Here is a 19365-nt window from a genome sequence, read left to right as displayed (position 1 = left end):
CTGTGAAGTCCTGGCTGGCCCAGAACTCACTATAGACACCATACTGTCCCAAACTCATGGCAATCCTCCAGGTTCATCTTCTGAGTTATGGGATTACAGACATATGTCACCATACCTAGCTAGTCTTACACTTTTTAGCTAGGTTGGGTAAATATATGTATACATTTAGGACTTACAAGTGTATTGGATTTCAATATGCTATGTGTATCTCTTTAAAATTGTACATTTGCACTTAAAAAACACATTAGGCCGGGCGTTGGTAGCACATGCCTTTAATTCCAGCTCTCAGGAGGCAGAGGCAGGCGGATGTCTATGAATTCGAGACTAGCCTGATCTACAAAAGCTAGTTCCAGGACAGCCTCCAAAGCCACAGGGAAAGCCTGCCTCAAAAAAACAAAAACAAACAAACAAAAACCATGTTAAGGCCACCATTAGTACATGAGTGTCTTCTTGTTATGACAGAAGTAAGTTCTGTGCCTTAAATGCTGGCACATGCAAATACATGAAGAACTGATATGTAATCAGTGATTGGTAAGGCCACTGGCTTTTGCTATTGTGCATATATACCCTACACACACTCACTCACACATATGTACTTACACACACATATTAGATATTTTAGCATGGTGTTGTTACAGAGGAGCTTGGAAGGGTGATGCATAAATTTCCTCTAACAGTGAGCGAGGAGGACACACGAGGCTTTCTAAAGGGACCCCTGCAGGAGCAGAGGAAATGCTACAGCTCTCTCAGGAACTGCTCTCTCCGCATCTGTGTCTGCAGTTGAGTGGTCTGTCTGGAAACTGGCCTGCACTCTTTTCCTCACTTCCCAAGGCCTCCTGGGATGCCTGGATAATGATACCGGTGCCTACCATTCTTCACCGGTTGGTTTCAGGAGTTACCTGCATCACACTGCCAGAGGGATGGATGTTCTTTAAACAGCACACCTCTGAAATGGGAGCCCAAGCTGCTCAGTGCGGCACTGAAGCTGAGAAGCCCAGGGCTGGCCAGGACAGTGAGTCCACCACTGCCTCCAGCTCTCCGGCGCAGTGTCTGAACACCTGGTAGCAGAAACAGGAGCCAATGGGTCCCAGGTCAGTATCTCCCACCTTGGGAGAGTTCCTAAGGGGACTTAGGGCTTCTGTCTCTCTCCACACGGGATCGCGGTAACCTATATTTTTAACTGTTGTGGAGAGCAAATTCTTTGGCCTTTACACAACTATACCTCTTGGTTTAGAAATGGATCTGGAACCCGATATGAAAGAAAGTGACTGGTTCCTGAAGAAGCTCTGCAGAAAGGCTGCCAACAAGTGTCTAGACTTGAGCAGTTGTGGATTAACAGCAGCACATGAGAAGGAAACAGGTCTGTGTGATGTTAACTTTGTATAGCGAATGTAAGGCCTTTACATCAAGAACAGTCAAAGGATACACAGTGACCCACGTGGCACACTGAGGTCCCCTGAGTGGTCCTTGACAACCTCAGAAAGCAGAACACCACTGTTTATTCAGAAAGCAAACAAACCAACTCACACTAAGGGCTGGGACATAGCTTAGTGAAGAGAGAATTTGCCAGCTCTCTCTAGCCCTGATTTCCACCCTAGCCCCACTTGGCACCAGTAATTCCAGCTCTTGGGAGGTGGCAGCAAACAATCAGAAGTTTAAGGTCCTCTTTGGCTACTCAGGGAGTTTCAAGCCATCCTGGGATCCATTAACTCACTATTGTGAAACAAAACAAAACAAACCATCTTCCATTCTAATGAGAATCAAGTTTAGTATGTTGGTTTTGAAAGTATTGACAGTTGTTGGGGTTGTTTCTTGCTTTACAACGAAAGGCATTGATTTCTTTGAACAAATAAAAGCTTTCTGTGGGGGCTTCCCTTAAAAAGAAAAGAGAAGGAAAGTAAATCGGTCCTCCCTGAAGCTTCTCAGATGTGAGTTGAGCTTAGATCAATTCACTTGTTTTCTTCCTGAGCAATTTTACAATTTTACCTACCTAGTGATTGCTTCTTACTCTTTGAGATAAATCTGTTCCCCCAAAACGATAAACTCATCAGCCTAACCGATGTCATTGAGGCCTGCAGAGACGTTAAAGGGGTATTGCCTTGTTTAGCATTGAGAAACAAAAGCAAAACTTCCAGCAACCATTGCTTCCATCTTAACAAACAAAAGTAACAATGTTTGTTGCCATTACATGCCTTTGGTTGTCAATAGCTCCTCCCCCCATGTCACTCTTGTATTCTGCTTTTCAGATACTTTAAAATAAGCCTCTGATGAGACTGCATGTGTCTGCCAATAGAGAGATGCCAAAACTATATCTAAATTAGGCACCCTCTGCTGTGGAATATTAGTTGAAGATGTGTTACATTTATTTATGCTGTGGAATATTTAATGATGCAAGGGTGTATTACATTATTTTATGTTGCATTTGTTTAGCTCTGTGAAGCTGTGTTACTTGGCCTGTCTAAAACTCCTGATTGGTCTAATAAAGAGATAAAAGGCCATCAACTAGGCATAAGAAAGGACAGGTGGGGCAGACAGAATAAACAGGAGAAAAAGAGAAGAGGGAGAAGAAAAGGATGCCAGGGACCAGTCACCCAGGCACACAGTCAGACGCAGAGTAAGAAGGAAAGAAAAGATATACAGAAATAGAGAATGGTAAAAACCCAGAGGCAAAAGGTAGATGGGAGAATTTAAGAAAAGCGGGCTAGAAATAAGCCAAGCTAAGGTCGAGAATTTATATTTATAAGTAATAATAAGTCTCCATGTGATTGTTTAGGAGCTAGGTGGCAGGTCCCCAAAGAAAAAAGCATAAAAAAATCAACTACAATCCTCAACTTAGTCTTAGCCTACATGGGCTGCAGTAGGGAAACAGTCTGGCTGGAGTTTAGAAAGTGAAAGTTGATATTGAAAGACCTGAAGTTGTCAGGCTGAATGCCTCATGACATCCCGAGCTCAATAACCAGACAGTTGGATGCAAACTGCAAGAGGTTTATTGTTTACACAGGCATCTGCAGGCACTCTAGCTGCCTTAGCTAGCTGAGAGCCCCGGGCTTTAGGACAGTTTTCTTTTTATGTACATCATTTTGGCAAGCAAAGCAATAGGGGTATTGTAAAAAGCAGAGCCACTGCAGGTACAGATCTGGGCAAGCAATAGGGATATTGTAAGAAGCGTGGGCATAACTCATCCTTCCACAAGGTCAAGATTAAACTTATCTTAACAGCCTGCCGGTGTCCTGCATCAGCACTCTAGACCAGATGTTCTTTTTAATCTGACCTTGTTCCCTGTCTAGGGGAAGGGACCTTGGGGAATTTTCCACTGAGGCAACCTTCTGAGTCTCAAAAAAAAGGGGGGTGTATTGAGGTTTTTCAATATGACTTGGTCTAGCAAGTCTCAACTCACTCCCATACTCTACAGGTGTATTCTAGTGGTATCCTGCCAGAGTGGACAGAACAGGCTCCTTCAAGCTAGCTCCTTGTGGAAATTACTTTTCTGTTGCTGTAATAAAACACTGACCAAGCAACTTATAGGGAGATGAGTTTGTTTGGGGCTTATCGCTCCAAAAGGTTAGAGTCCTTAACTTTGGAGTAGAGGTAGCAGGCAGCAGAGAGACGTGGAGGCTGGAACAGCAGCCAAGAGCTCACATCTCCAACTACAAACGGGAAACAGAGAGAGTATCCTGGAAACAGCACATGGTTTTTAAAACCTCAAAGCCTGCCCCCAGGGACTCACTTCCTTCATCCATCCTGAGCCTCTCCAAACAGGGCTACTAACAGGAGGCCAAGGATTCAGATGCTGAGACATATGGACTCATCATTCAAACCACTACAGCCACTAATTATGCTTGTGAGGGCTCCACCTTCATGACTTAATTACCTGAAAAGCATCCTGGCTTTCTCTTCAATTTTTTATTGTACTGTTTTATCTGTGTGGGTGTTTTGCCTGTGTGTGTGTATGTGCAGCATGTGCCACTGATGCCACAAGAGGGCACTGGGCTCCTGAAACTGGAGTTCCAGATGGCTGTGAGCCATCACAGGGGTGCTGGGAATTGAGCTTGGTCCTCTGGAAGAGCAGTAGGGCTCTTAACTGCTGAACCATCTCTCCAATCCAAGATCCTGCCTCTTAATACTACTACAGCAGGGATTACCTTTCAGGCATGCATAGGGAAGGGGAGGAAATAAAGATACTTAGACTAGAGCACCATTTTAATTACCTAAAATTAATTTTAATTAAAATCTATGCCATTATGGGAAAGGGCTCTTTAAAAAATGTTTTTAAACAAATTGTTTCATTTGTTATATGTGTGCATATGCATATGTGCATACCATTATCTCATGTACATTGGTCAAAACACACTTGAGAAAATCTTTCCCTCTCTGTATAGCACAGGGTCTTGAGATCAAGCTCAGGTCTTCAGGTTGAGTAAGCCCATGTCTTTACCCACTGAGTCATCACACAACCCTGGGATAGGATTCTTAGTGAGAACTATAAGCCACAGCCTAAGTGATCAGAGCTGTTCCAGCACTTCTGGGAATGTAGCCAAACCTACCAACCCAAACCTACAGAACTGGACTTTTCTGTCTTGTTTTTTAGCAAGTCCTTCAGGGGACTGTGATGGAAGCTGCCCTAGGACTCATGTCTCAGCCAGTCCTCAGGGGACTCTGATGGACATGACCCTAGACCCGTGTCTTAGCCAGTCCTCAGAGGACTCTGATGGACATGACCCTAGGACCCGTGTCTCAGCCAGTCCTCAGGGGACTCTGATGGACATGACCCTAGGACCTGTGTCTCAGCCAGCCCTCAGGGGACTCTAATGGGAACTGGTTTTACCACTGGCTTGTGTTTGAGCACAGCGGCTGCATTTTATTCATGAAGTCGCCACCAGGAAGGAGACTTGATGTCCTTTATGAATTCAAACAAAAACTGAAGTGAAAGCAGTCAGCTGCTAACTTAGTGTTTGATGTCAGAAAGGCAAGATTTTTCTTTTCCTGTATGTTTGCTGATGTGTTTGTGCTATGTATTCAGTGGTTTTGTTCTTTACAAAGTTTGGTTGTGGTGAATAGGATGCAATGGCTGAGTGCTTTGCATGCTACCATAACAAAGAGGTTTTTGCTGTAGCTGGAGCTTCAGAACTGGGACTCCAGACTCTCTTGACCTGAAACCACAGAAGCCCAATGCACTGCTTCCTGCTGTCCTTTTAATGCTCAGGACAGACTGGAGTGGCATTCAGGCAAGCCTTGCCTCCTCTGCCTGCCCATCGTCACCCATCTTGCTGTTCCTGAAAGCATAAAGATATCCTTCAAGAATTTTCCACAGCAGGCAACTTTGCTTTTTAACAACCTGTGGTAGCGACTCAGAGAAAGCTGAATCCACAAACTCTCACATCACTGTCCATTTAAGTATAACACAGGACTGAGCATGGTGGTTGCCCACACCTTTAATCCTAGGACTCTGGAGGCAGACGGAAGTGGGTCTCTGTGATACGTAGCAAATTCCAGCCCAGCCAGGGCTGCATAGGGAAACCCTGTCTCAAAATTAATAATGACCAATAAGTAGAAGGTCGTGATCATTGGGTGATCAAGATAATAAAGAGAATGTGTTGTGGAATATTATGTTAACTAGGCAAAGATGTATTACATTAGTTTCTGCGGCCTTTGTTAATGATGTAAAGATTTGTTACATTTGTTTGTGCTGCATTTGTGTTGCTATTTCACCCTGCCTGCCTAAGGCTCCAGACTGGTCTAATAAAAAGCTGAATGGTCAATAGCTAGGCAGGAGAGGGATAGGCAAAGAGAGCAAGTAGGAGAAGAAATCTAGGAAAAAGAAGAGAAGGAGGAAAGAATGAGGGAGAAAGAGAGTGATTGCCTGGGGCCAGAAATCAGGCGGCTGTCAGTCAGCCAGACACAAGAAGCAGAGAAAGTAAGATATACAGAAGGAAAAAAGGCAAAAAAAGCCCCGAGGCAAAATATAGGTAAAGACAAACAGATTAAAATAAGAACTAAGATATGGTTGAGCATCCCGAACTAATAAGAAGTCTCCATGTCATGATTTGGGAGCTGGTTGGTGACCCAAAAGAAAAAGCCTGCTACAAAAATGTACAGACAGTTCTGGTCTCTGCCGACCTGACCCTGGACATTTGCCAGCTTCCAGCGTGAGGGTCTGATAGAGCCAGGGGCTGCATGTCAGATGGCCTTTTGCAACACACAAATGATGGGAGATGTCATTCTGTAGATCTGTCTCTTGTTGGTTGTTTTAATGAAGCACTGTTGGCCAATAGGGAAGCACGTTAGGTGGGACTAGGAGTCAAGGAGGATTCTGGGAAAGAGAGGCAGAGAGAGACACGATGTAACCGCCAGAGGAGTAAGAGGTCCGGACCCTTTATCCGGTAAGAGAAATACTTAGAATTACAATTATGGGATAAATTCTTAAGTCAGAGATAGCCAGTAAGAAACAAGCAAACGGCCAACAGCTTCATAATTAATATAGCGTCTTGTGTGTTACTTGGGGACTGCAACTGTGGCAGGGCCCAGGCGGATGGCGGGGAAGGCTACACTCTATACACAAAGAGCAGTACTCACAGAACAGTAGCAGCTGCGCTAGTGACAGCAGACCCAAAGTTGTCATTTCTACCTCAGGGTTCAACAGTAACAGAAAGTTCTGTAGAATCATATGTGGACATCACTGTGGTTATAGTGTGCGATTATTTTTTCTTTTGGGAAAAATAGGAACTATCCCAAGAAACAGGAAATATAAATGGGACAGTTTCCCCACTTGAAAGCAAGGGGCTTTGCTGAATGTCAGCATGCCTGCCCCTGTGTTTTCATATAGCCTGAAACTACACCCTGAGCACGTGGGCGCTGTGTTGTGATTTATTACAAATCACGGATTACATGCACGGATCTGCATTTTCTTCTGCCCACTTTGGCTGCCTGGTTGCCTTTCCTCTCAGACTTGGAAGAACTAGACGTTTCCTGGAATGATTCTGTCAGCGGAACCCTCCACTTGCTGGTTGAACAGATACGTCAGGTCTGCAAGCCGAAAGTCCTGAGGATGAGGGGCTGTGGACTTATGTCTGAGGATCTTCAAATGCTGGGTAAGGCGACACCTCCCCTACAATGTGGTGGCTTCTCTTTGTCTACCAACTTGAGAAAACAAATAAAAGACCAGGGGCTGGGGAGGTGGCTCAGGTCATAAAGCTTGAAAATACAAGGACCCAAGTTTGAACTTCAGAACCCATAAATATAAACTGAATGTGGCAGTTCTGCCTGGTGGTGGTGGTGGTGGTGGCGGCGGCGGCAGCGGCGGTGCACGCCTTTAATCCCAGCACTTGAGAGGCAGAGGCAAGCGGATCTCAGTTGAGTTCGAGGCCAGCCTGGTCTGTAAAGTGAGTTCCAGGACAGGCTGGGGGATAGGAGCGGAGAGAATCCCAGTGCCACAGAGGCAGAGTCAGGCAGATCCTTGGTGCCTGCTAGCCAGCCAGCAAGCTCCAGCCCAGTGACAGATCCCTTTTCACAAGCAAAACAAAACAAAAACAAATGAAAAAGAACAGGGAGACAGATGCACTTGAAGAACAACACCAAAGGTAGCTCCATGACTTCCCCATGTATGTGCACACCTGTGCACACACACATGCATATACACACACAATCAAAAACTTAGAAATGTCAACAGAAGACATGGCTTCCCCTGAAGCATCTTTTCCACCCAACACCTCAGTGGCAAACCATCAGTGTTGTCTCTGCATGTGTGGATGCTTAAGAGTGTGCCAGGAGACAGTGTTACTCTGGGGACTTGGGTGCCTTGGACCCCAGACTGTGCTGAGCTCTGTGGATAAGGACAGGGACAAAACTGACCAGACACCTGCCTGCATGGCTTTTATGAGGTTATTTTAATGCTACCCCACTGAAGTTTTCACAATCTCATCTATAAAAGTGGAAGAATTGGAGTAGATAGGCAGTTAACCTGTTTTAAAATTCCAAAATAATGCTTACCTCCTTTTTTCTAACCCACCTTTAAAAACTGATAAAAATGAGGGTTTTTTAAAACTAAAAATTGGTTTAGCTGCAACTGGAACCTCAAGTTAAATTATACATTAAGGGAAAATAAGATAAAATTTGTGAAAATGCATAGTGTTTACCCAAATGCTTTCTGGTTTATTTATTCTTTTTCTATTTTGAAGAATTAATTTGGTCATCCCCATATCTTCAAAGATTTGTGTTAACAAAATGAATACCAAATGTGTCCTCTTCTTAGTCCCTGGGGAGAGGGGGTTCAAGGCCCCCACATCTCTTGCTGGTCACTATCTTACTTCAGTTGTTTTCCCTATGAAATGGTTTCAGGCAAGAAAGTGTTAGGTTTCTCCCCACTCCCCCCTGAGCCCCCGGTTGTGGCTGTTCTTGGTCACTTATCACCGAGTCTTCTCCTGGTGTCAAAGTGAGCTTTACCACCGCGGTGGTGAGTTTGCTTCCCCTCTACCTGGGTCCAGCCTGATGCCAGGGAGAGCGGGTGGAGGTGGAGCAGGTGGGCTGCATTTAACAGATACTAACCCGCAGAGAACAGCCGGCAAAGATCGGCTGCCTCTGGGTCAGTTGTTTACAACTGTGGTTGGCTCAGGGACATGGCTTCCTGAGCTTTTGAAGGACTAGAATGTTGTGCCTGCACACGGAGGCGCTCACTCTTGTTAGGGGCAGGAACCCGTCCCTTTCTTGTCTTTGCTCCTCATCAGTTAACAGAGTATCCACCCCAGCTTCCATAATTCCTAAATACTCGCGGTCCTGGTCGCGGGTGACGTCTCTGCCTTTCTGAGCCAGCACCCACTGAATTATGGGATATTTTGTACTTAGGAGATGCTCTTGAAATGATGCCTGAACTTGAAGAACTGAGTTTACCCTGAAACAGCAAAGTGGAGGGAAAGTTGCCTCAGGTTCTCCGCACATTGCAAAAAGGGAGTAAAACTCAAACACTGGAACTTGTGGACTGCACCCTCACACCCCAGGATGGGGAGTTTGTGGGTAAGTGGAATTTAGAAGAGTTCTTCCCAGAAAAATGTAGGGAAGATGCCTGTGATTGGCATCTGGGGACTGTCCCCAGGTGCTCTCAGTCCCCAGGGCATGGGGAGCTACAGTAGACCTCTGGTTAAACTTGGCTTCCACATGGACACTCTCCATGTTGGATTTATTCCCTTGCTACCTAAACTACAGAGCCTTGAAGTATTTGACCTCTCCATTAACAGAAACATTGGCAGCAGTCTATACATCATAGCACAAGGATTAAAGAGTACCGCAGGCTGAAGGTATTGATGTTGCATTCCTGTGGATTATCCCCAGAGAGTGTCAGACTGCTGGGTGAGTTAATGATGGTTAAATTTAAGATTTTGCATGTAAAATATAAAATGTATCATATATCGGGCTTGGTGAGATAGCTCACTGGGTAAAATCATCCAGGCCTGCTGCCTGGGTTTGATTCCCAGGGCCCATGGTGGAAGGAAAGACCCAGTTCCCCGATCTCCACACATACACCTTGGTGTGCGCGCACGCACACACACACACACACACACACACACACACACACACACAAGTGATCAAGTGTAGTTCTGTAGTTATTACCTATAATATATAAATGCAATTTCCTGTAGCAAGAAAGCCAGAAATTCCTCTTATCCACCCATATGTGGCCATTCTGAACTTGAAGATACTGAACATGACTTCCCTTTCAAAGTCTGCTACCCTAATTTGGGAACCTGACGTCTCCGGCCTCAACTATTGCAAGAGTCCAAATGTCTTCTTGTCCCTCTGTCTCTCTGCCTTTGTTCCCCAACCTCATCACACTGAACTCCACTCAGCTTCAGGGTCCTCAGGCAACCCAGGCATGAGATGGTCCTTGAGTTCTGCTCAGATCGAGGGCAACTTCCAAGGTAGGAGTGGATCTGATCCTGAATCACCCTGTGGCTCAAGTGTGGGTACCCACACATTCCTGGCTCCCACTAAGGGCATGCTTAATATGCAAATGGATGGCAAGTAAGAATAACACAGATTTTTAAAACACATTTTGGGGAAGGAAAATATTAAAAATAAAATTTTGAGTCTAACAACCACCTTTTGGGTCTGCTGAGTTATTCCTCAGACTCCCGTCTCTTGATCTGGAATAGTCTAAAGAGTTCAAAGCTTTCATGAAGACTTTAAAGTGGAAAAGTCCTTTTTACTATCCACAGAGCCTATGCAATGTCTTATCCCTTTACTCACAGGCCGAGGGAATACCGCCCTTAGTGGGAGCCAGGAATGTGCAGGTACCCACACTTGAGACACCAGATTCATGTGGCACACCCCACAGCTCTGAATGTCACATTGTTGCTCTCACAGGCTATAGTGGGCTACAGGAGCTTCACGTTAGCTGGTGGCAGAGCACAGGAATAAGCCGTCCTTGTCATGGGAGAGTGCCCGGGGGAACTGATGATCCTGTAAGAACAGCAGCTCATAGCATGGTTCTTCTGCGACTGGATTCACAAAGATGGGAGTGAGATGCTGCCATGGTCTGCATGGCGCTGGACTTCACCTGACTTGGGGGATGAGGAATGAAGAGATGACAGACAGAAGCATAGAAAAGCTGACATCAGGTGGGCCATGTGCTCCGAAGAATACACACTGGAAACTCAGTGCACTTATTACACACCACTGAATGAGGAAGGGGTCCCCTTATATACAGCTGAATAAGGAGGGCAGTCCATTTGTCAGGGTCCATAAAAATGGCTTCAAGTCATCTTGACTTAAGGTCAGAGAGCTCAAAATTATCCGTTCTTTCCCAAGGCTAAAGTCATAAGACCTAAAGGTCTATGGTATGGCTTCTGTAGGATGTTTGGTCTAAGGTGTGGATGTCTTATCTAGATTATTAAGAGATTGGGTCTAAAGTGTTGGCTACTCTTAACCTTCAAGGCCAGATAACGAGAGACTTAGTCTAAGTGTTTGGAGAATTACTGAAGAAAGTCTGTTTGCTTCCTGTATCATGGTAAAGCAGTCTTTTGTCATTGTCCCCTTTTTGGTTGGGGACATAAGAATGTTGAAGAATAAACTTGGGGCATCCAGTTTGTATGTCCTCTCGACTCTATTTTGTGTCTCCATCTTTTCCTTGGTGTCTTTACCTGCCATTTCCTCAATCTACACCCCCCCTCTCAGGAGTGAACCGGGCAAGTCAGCTGGATCCCACTGAAGCCCCCCAAAGATGGGTAAGTGCAGAAATAATGAGGGCAGTTTATTATATGCAGCTGAATAAGGAGGTGGGCTCATGTTATACACCTGAATGAGGGGGTTTATTACATACACCTGAGTGAGGAGGGGATTTATTACATACACCTGAGTGAGGAGGGGTAGCTAATGTTGGTAGGGGGTCTCTGTAGTGAAGCACTCTTAGACTGCAGTCATCAAGGAGGAGGAAGCTGAGGCTGGTATGTTCTGCATGCGCTGTCAACATGCACACTTGGACCATTCCCGAGCTGACCTGGGAAGGGCCTTGCCATGGGACAGGCATTGGGTCCTTGACATGGGTGTTCTCATGTCAATTATTCCTGGGTTCCCCATAGCATGCATCCCATTTTCTGCATTTATTTATTGCTGCAGATAACTCCTAAGGAACAGAGTTGCTGCTCGTTTAACTAGCAACTACTGATTAATCTTCCAGTTGTGAGGCTCTGTACCATGACCCACAGAATTCAGACAGAGCTTCAGTCTTGTAGGGCAGGAATAAAACAAAACCTGTTCACAGTTACATGGTAAAATATGAATCGCTGTGGAGGGTGCCAGGGAATGGACACCCCAACTGGGACCATGAGTCCCACTTTCTCTTTCTTCTTTTCCTAGACCCCCTCTCTCATACACACTTTTGTGTTTTGATGTTCGGGGTACTGATCCCTACTCTGGGGATGAAGTAGTCACCCTCACACAGTATTCATCTTCAGTGCGGGAAGAAAACAAATATGTAATCGAGAAAATAGTGTGCAAAACTCTCGAAGCCTGACCCATTGGTTAACTTCCTATAAGGCCAAACCTCCTAAACCTCCTCAAACTGGGGACCAAGTGTTAAAACATCTAAGCCTATGGGGGCATTCTCATTAAACCCACTACAGATATGATTATGATTGAGAGGTACTTTGGCTTGGGTGGTCCTGGAAGACTTCATGAGATAAGCTAGCTCCACAGGTCTCTTAGGATAATGTTTCCTTTGTTAGTAAGTGCTCCAGAGAGGCCTATAAGCAGGCAAGATAGACCTGTAGCACCAGCACTTACTGGGTCAAGGCTACTTGATAGGACTTTATTTGGCCAGGCATAAGTTGGAGGGATCACAGCAAGACTGAGGCTGTGACAAGATTATTCCAAGCAATCAGACTTCTTATACCTTTATCAGAAATATAATATAATGGCAATTGCCAGGATCAGCACAATGGTGGTTACCAGGATACAATGACATTTGCAAGGGTACACAAGATTGGTGTTTAAGACCAACTGTCCTGTCAAATTCCACATGCTTCACTGACTTCTAGGGAGCACATAGAATCACAGGTGGCCTGAAGGCCTCACTGCCTGAGGGAGTGCCTGAAAGGCACACAGTGCCCCAGGAGCCATGGACTTAAATATGAAGAAGCTATGATGCCTGTTAGGCAGCTAGGCCAGGCTGGCTCCACGATTCCCTGCAGCTCCTTTTGGCTCAGCAGGCAGGCTCCTTAGGAGCCCTCTCCAATGCTGTTACCAATATGCACCTGCTAAAACTGCTCATTTTTCCTGTCTCTTAACATTCTGAGAAGAAAATGATCGTGTCAGACATGAACTTGCGCCAGCACTAAAGGAAACTATTAGGAACAAGCCATTTTAATTCTCTAGTGATCTTGTGACACAAGTATTTCAGAGAAGCTGCCTACTGCAAACTCATTCAGGGTTTGCTATTGTCATTGCTTTTGTGGTCCTGGGTTTGAAGCTAGGACCTACCCACTCTAGTGAATGCTCTACCACTGGGCTCTACCCCCAATCCTCTTTTGTGTCTTTTATTTTGACACAAGGTCTCACAAAGTTGATCAGGTAGGTTTTGAACTGTCAACCCCCTTTCCTCAGCATCCCAAGTGCCTGGGACGTCAGCCTTGAGCCACCAGGCCCAGCTAATTACACAGTTCCAGGATTAGAACTCGATTCCATCTCCTATCCTTTGCTTTTACCTTCTAGTCCACGAAGAGGCTTGGGAATAGAGAAGCCCAAGGAACGCCCTGAAGAGAGGCTGGTTTGGTGGTGGCACAGTCTGTGTGGGGGTCCCAGGGAAGGTGGTGTCATGTGGATGAGCTTGGTAGAAGCCGCGTTAGGAAGATGGTGGGAAACAGACGTTCCCGCGATGCTGTGAAATGCTGCCTCATATGTGTCACAGTTGATATTTCCACAGCGCAGATCATCCCTTTACTCTCAAACCTTCAAGAACTGGATTTATCATCCAACAGAAAGCTGGGAGGCTCCTCTGAAACCCTGCTCAGCAGGCTCTGATTTGTACCGGCACTGAAGGCTTTACTGATCAACAGTTGTGCTTTGGAAAGTGAAACTTTCACAGCCCTTGGTAAGACAGCATCCTAGCTCCCAGAATGCACAACCCCACCCCCAACACACACACCATGAATTTCATTTCAAGATTAACGTGAAGAAAAGGACTAGTAACTAAGGACTAATTGGGTGTTTACTTGTTTGTTTTTGTTTTTCCAGTAAATATATTCTCTTAAAATTGTATGAATGGCATGGGCATTTATTTTACTTGTATTATTATTTTGAGACAGGATCTCATATAGTCCAGGCTGACCTTGAACTACCTATTTAGCTGACCGTGATTTTGAACTTCTGGTCCTCCTGTCTCTTCTTCCCAGAGCTGGGAGTCCAGACATGCAATATTATCATGCTCAGTTTGTGTGGCACTGAGGGTAGAATCCAGGACTTTGTGCATGTTAGGCAAGCCTTCCCCTGATAATGAGATTGATGACTACCTTATATGCCATCCTAGAACCCTCATCCAGAGGCTGATAGAAGCAGAGACAGACACCCACAGCTAAAAACCGAACTGAACTCCTGGAACCCACTTGCAAAGAGGAGTGATAAACAAAGGATGAAGACCAGGATGGTGAAACCCACAGAGGCAGCTGACCTAAACAAGGGGGAACACATGGACCCCAGACTGATGACTTAGAGACCAGCATGGGAGTGATCCAGACACTGCTCCTCTCCCCACCCTCCTGCCCCAAACTTGGGTATCATGGAAGAGGCCTCAGCAATTTATGGGGTCTTGGAGAGTAGATCAGTATTTATCCCTGGCATACAAATGGACTCTGGGAGCCCATTCCACATGGAGGGATGCTCTCTCAGCCTAGATACATGGGGGAGGACCTAGGCCCTGCCCAGGATTATATGACAGACTCTGAAAATCCACCATGGAAAGCCTTACCCTCCCTGGGGAGTGGAAGGGAGATGGAGTGGGATGGGGGGCTGGCTGGAAGGAATGGAGGGGCTGGGGAAGGAGGGGAGGGAAAGGGAACTGAGAGTAATATGTGTAAAAAGTTAAATAAAATAAAAAGACATAAAATAAGTAAGTAAATAGATAAAAATAGAGAAATATGACAATGGCATGTACATCATCACCAGGCTGTAAGAAGCAAGTGGCTTTAATACACAGACAGTTCTGGGGAAGCTGCCTCCTACTAATACTCAACAAATGCGAGTTGTTTCTATTATTGTCGAGTCTGTAAATGCCATTTAAAAGCAGGTTAGGTTTTATAGGGGAGCACACGTTCCTGAGTGTGAGCTCAGAGGGTCAGGTGATCAGGCCCTAGCGCCTCTCTACCTCTTTGGCCCAGCCTCAGACAGATTCTCTGTGGTCCTTCAGTGTCTCTGAGTTCTCGGCTGTTCCTACTCTGATCTCTGGAACATTCGGCTTCCAGCCTTTGCTCTTCCCTGGTAGTTCTCATACGATTTTCAGGTCTAGGTGTGATGACTGCTTTTTAACACAGTCACCATCTAAATTAAGAGCCTCTTTGTAGCCTTTGCCAGAACTTATAGTTAAGGCAAAGTGTGTGGTAGCTGCCTCTAGTACCAACATCCAGGAGGCCGAGACAGGAGGATGGCAGGACCGAGACCTGCCTGGGCCATATAGCAAGTACCTGTCTCAAGAATGAAACCTAACTCAAGCACTTCTCTGTGTGGGTGTGTACGGTCCGTCCTTGAAGCACGTTTTCACCATTCTCTACATTATTAGTTATTAGTAAGTAGGCTAGTAACGGACTTCTCAAAGGAGTCTGTAATCCACGAAATGATTAGGTAAACACATAAAACAGACATTCTACTGCTTAATGTTCATTTGGAAAAATTACAGAATACAGTAATTTGGAGAACAATGTGATGTTTCATAAATATACCTCCTATTGAGAAAATTCTATATTGCTTGAGAATAAAAAATGCTGAAGGAATGGCAGGTCTCTAGAAACAACTCCTTCTACTTGCAGGTCTATAATCAGTAAAGAATAAGGAAACTATCACAAAAAAGCACATTGTTGACATAAGTTGACCACTCAAGGTGATAAACATTGTACATCACTTTTATAAGAAAAATGGAAAATTTGACTTCTCTTTATTATAAACCTGTGTGCCATAAGTGGGTGGGATTTCCTCTTAAACACTATAAAGAAAGCAGAACAATTAAAAAAGGCTTATTATGGTTGTGAATAATTTGTTATTATTAATTTTAACTTAGGAGCCATCTGAGAATTAATTAGCATTTAGAAACCTCCATCTGAAACGTGTTAGTTCCTTTCCTGTGTCTTCGTTACTTTTCTATTTCTGTGAAGAGACACCATGACCAAGACAACGTACATAAGGAAACATTTAATTTGGGGCTTGCTTATGGTGCAGAGGATGAATCCCTGCCATCATGGTGAGGAGTGTGGCAGCAGCAGGAGGCAGGCATGGCACTGGGGCAGTAGCTGAGTGCTCACATCTGATCCACAGCAGGAGACAGAGCTTGGTGAATCCTCAAAGCCCAAGCGCAGTGACACACCTCCTCCCAAAGGCCACGCCTCCTAGTCCTTCCCAAACAGTTCCACCAACTGGGAACCCAACATCTGAATATATGAGCTTGTGGGGGCCTTTCTCATTCAAACTACCACCCCTTGCCCGGGTAATTGATGAAGTAAATACAAACACTGCTCAATGTTCTTGAGTCTTAGAGAAGCTTGGGCCATCTCTGAATTTCAACAAGACCATACATTGGCATAGCTACCAATCCAGGTGTACTCTGAAAAATGCTGATCCGCTTTCCAGGCACCTTAGCCCTTTCTCCTTCTTAAGCACAAAAATAGATAGATAGATAGATAGATAGATAGATAGATAGATAGATAGATAGAAGCCCAGCTAATGGTGAGTCCCATTTAATCAAGTCTAGCTTTCTAAGGTAGCCAACAGTGTCCCAAGTACAACCTTTTCAGCCCCAGGTATGTTAATATACCGTCCTGGCCCTTATGGTCTCTCATGGGACCCAAGTTACTGATGCTCTTCCATTACAACTTTAGTCGAAGCCTCTGTTTATGGAAATGCTCAACCTTTCCTGGAATAAGTGTGTTGGTGGTAACCTGGAGCTGCTTCTTCAAACACTGGAGCTGTCATGGTCACTCCGAGTGCCAAGGCTGAGCAGCTGTGCCCTGGTGACAGAGGACGTGGTTCTCCTGGGTTTGTATTAACCCTCCCAAAGGTAGACTTGGCAGAGAGTGTGGACAAGATAGTGGGCACGGGGCTGAGGGACCAGGCTGTGGCGGCTTCCTTTTTCCCAGTATCAGTTTAAGAGAGATCTGGTTAAACAAAATGGTATGATTCTGAAGCCAAATGACAGAGAGTGTTCTGAAGAGAAGATGGTGATGAGAAAGGAGGGGGCATTCCCGCCAGGTAACTTCTGATTCGGCCGCTCACAAAGAATCTATCATCGGTCGCTTGCTTGCACTAATTGTGCCCTAGCTACGTGGTACTTGCATTATTAATTTTTCCCATAAGTTGACCCAAAAATGCTTTTGAGGTCTATTTGACTAAGACAGGGGTGAGGGTCTGAGGATGTCTCTCAGTAGTAGAGTGCTTGCCTAGCATGCACTGGGCCCTGGATTCAATCTCTAGCATCTCAAAATAAGTTAAAATATAAAAAATTAATACAGTGAGCTAGAGAGATGTCTCAGCAACTGAGAATGCATAATGCTCTTTCAGAGGACCTGTGTTTGGTTCCCAGAACCCATACTGGGGTACTTATAACTTCCATAGCCTGCTGTTAGGTGTGCACACTACTACATAGACACATATACCCATATATTACTATATGTTTTAAAGTTAAGTACATAAAATATGACATAAAATAAAGAAAAATCATGCCAGGTGGTGGTGCATGCCTTTAATTCTAGCACTTGGGAGACAGAGGCAGGCAGATGTCCGGGTTCAAGCACAGCCTGGTCTACATAGTAAGTTCCAGGACAGCCAGGGCTACACAGAAAGACACTGTCTTGAAAAAATGAAAGGAAGGAAGAAAGAAAGAGAGGGATGGAGGGAGGGAGGGATAAAGGGAGGGGAGGGAAGGAAACAGCTTGTCACCATAATTGAAGTATGAGTATCAATTATTACAGATATTACCTTGCTACAGGCTATGAGTAGAAGTTCATTTTTTTTCAGTGTCAAAAAAAATGACTAAAAGGCTTAAAGGGATATTGTAGCACAAATCTGACACTTCTCCTAGGGCAGTTTAGAAGTATGGAAAGAGAACTAAATAAGGACTAATTTAAGCTACCAGAGTCCAGGCTCTGAGTCCATGTACCTGAGCCCACTATCCTCAATTACAGTACTAGTGTCCAGGTCCATCTAGGAGCAATGGAAAGTGTGGTGTCTCCCACCTAGCTTTCATGACCCCCCACCACAACTCCGCTACCAGATTTCTGGAGCCACAAATGTTCCTTGAGATGAGCTGATAGGTCAAAGTCACTAGAAGATGCGTGAGGTTCTTCCATGAGATCAGCTTCAGGATGGACTGAAGGAGCATGGGGTGGAAGACATAGTGGCCATCAGCAGTGGTGATCATAGTGGCCATCAGCAGTGGTGGTCATAGTGGCCATCAGCAGTGGTGGTCATAGTGGCCATCAGCAGTAGTGATCATAGTGGCCATCAGCAGGGGTGGCCACAGGGATGCTTCACAGGTCATTGTTCTGTGGGTTGGATGAAAACTCCCAAGATCCTTTGTTCTGAGGTTCTGCATCACTTTTCTCTTCTCCCTAGCCCTTTTCTGGGTTCAGCTGAAGAGGGATACAGGTGCCATTTGCCTTGGGTAACTTGCCTATTTCTGGATTTACTGTTAGGAGTGGTGATACTGCTCAGTAGTGAAGTGCTTACCTGGCATGTTCCAGACCCTAGGCTCCATTCCCAGCACCTCCAAAGTGAATGTACTCTGTCAAATAAGTGTTGAATGAATAGTGGCAGAATTAATAATCAGTGAATAGCCAACCAGCAATCAACAGCCAGGTGGCTGTGTGCCAATGGTCCTTAGTCAAAGTCGGTGTGCCATCATTCTGTGCATCCAGTTAGGGAAGCAGAGCTGGAACTCCGTGGGGCAAAAGCATAAACGAATGCACAGGTGAAACTCTTCCAGTCAGGGGTTAGGAAAGGGGGGGTGTCTATTTTCAAGCTGTACATGGGATACACAGAGATAAAGTTTCTTACTGAAATACTTTCTGGTGCCCCCAATGAAACCACGAGCTAGCAGCAAGTCATTATCAATTGCTACCAATCTCAGAAGAGGTGTGTTACTGGAAAGAGGGAACAGCCAAAGGAGAGAGTATCCTTATATGTCACAGTGATTTTGTTTTCCAGCCTCAGCCATACCGACAGGCCATTTAGCCAAGCTACAGAAGCTTGACCTAAGCTACAACAACAGCATCTGTGACACAGGATGGGCTATCTTCTGCCAAGACCTCTGCTTCCTTAAAAAGCTAACTGAAGTAGACATCAGCCTTCAGCCATCGAGTTCCCGGGGTTGCCGGCGATGGTTTAGGCACATACTATGTGCTGTGACCAAACTTCCTGTGATCACCGAGATAGGAATGAGAAGGTGGGTCGTCCCAGCCTCGAAGGAGGAAGAACTAGAATGTTTTACCCACAACCACAGAAGGGACATTCAGTTTGACCACGGTGGGTTTCAGCAGGCTGCTTCCTAATAACAAACAAGTCTCTCTAATGGAGGAAAAGAATGTGAATGAATCCCAACATCAGCTGAGCTCAGGATGTGTTGTTTAGTAGCATGGATGTTGGACGATTTTTGCAATTATCATATATAACAGTGGTTCTCAA

General features: G+C 45.2%; 1 protein-coding gene across 1 annotated transcript; it reads left to right on the top strand.

Moving 5' to 3' along the window:
• The first annotated feature begins 1254 nt into the window (after nucleotides 1-1254).
• Lrrc31 (leucine rich repeat containing 31) lies at nucleotides 1255-19365 on the top strand. The gene is given in 8 exon segments (XM_040755209.1): nucleotides 1255-1357; nucleotides 6918-7088; nucleotides 8839-9011; nucleotides 9178-9277; nucleotides 9280-9339; nucleotides 13409-13584; nucleotides 16566-16722; nucleotides 18889-19365. Coding segments are annotated over 8 exon segments (1284 nt in total). The 3' UTR covers nucleotides 19233-19365.

The sequence above is a fragment of the Mesocricetus auratus genome, unplaced genomic scaffold (genome assembly GCF_017639785.1).
Source record: "Mesocricetus auratus isolate SY011 unplaced genomic scaffold, BCM_Maur_2.0 Super-Scaffold_100011, whole genome shotgun sequence".
In the NCBI taxonomy this organism is placed as follows: Eukaryota; Metazoa; Chordata; class Mammalia; order Rodentia; family Cricetidae; genus Mesocricetus; species Mesocricetus auratus.
This window is presented reverse-complemented; position numbering and strand designations above follow the sequence as displayed.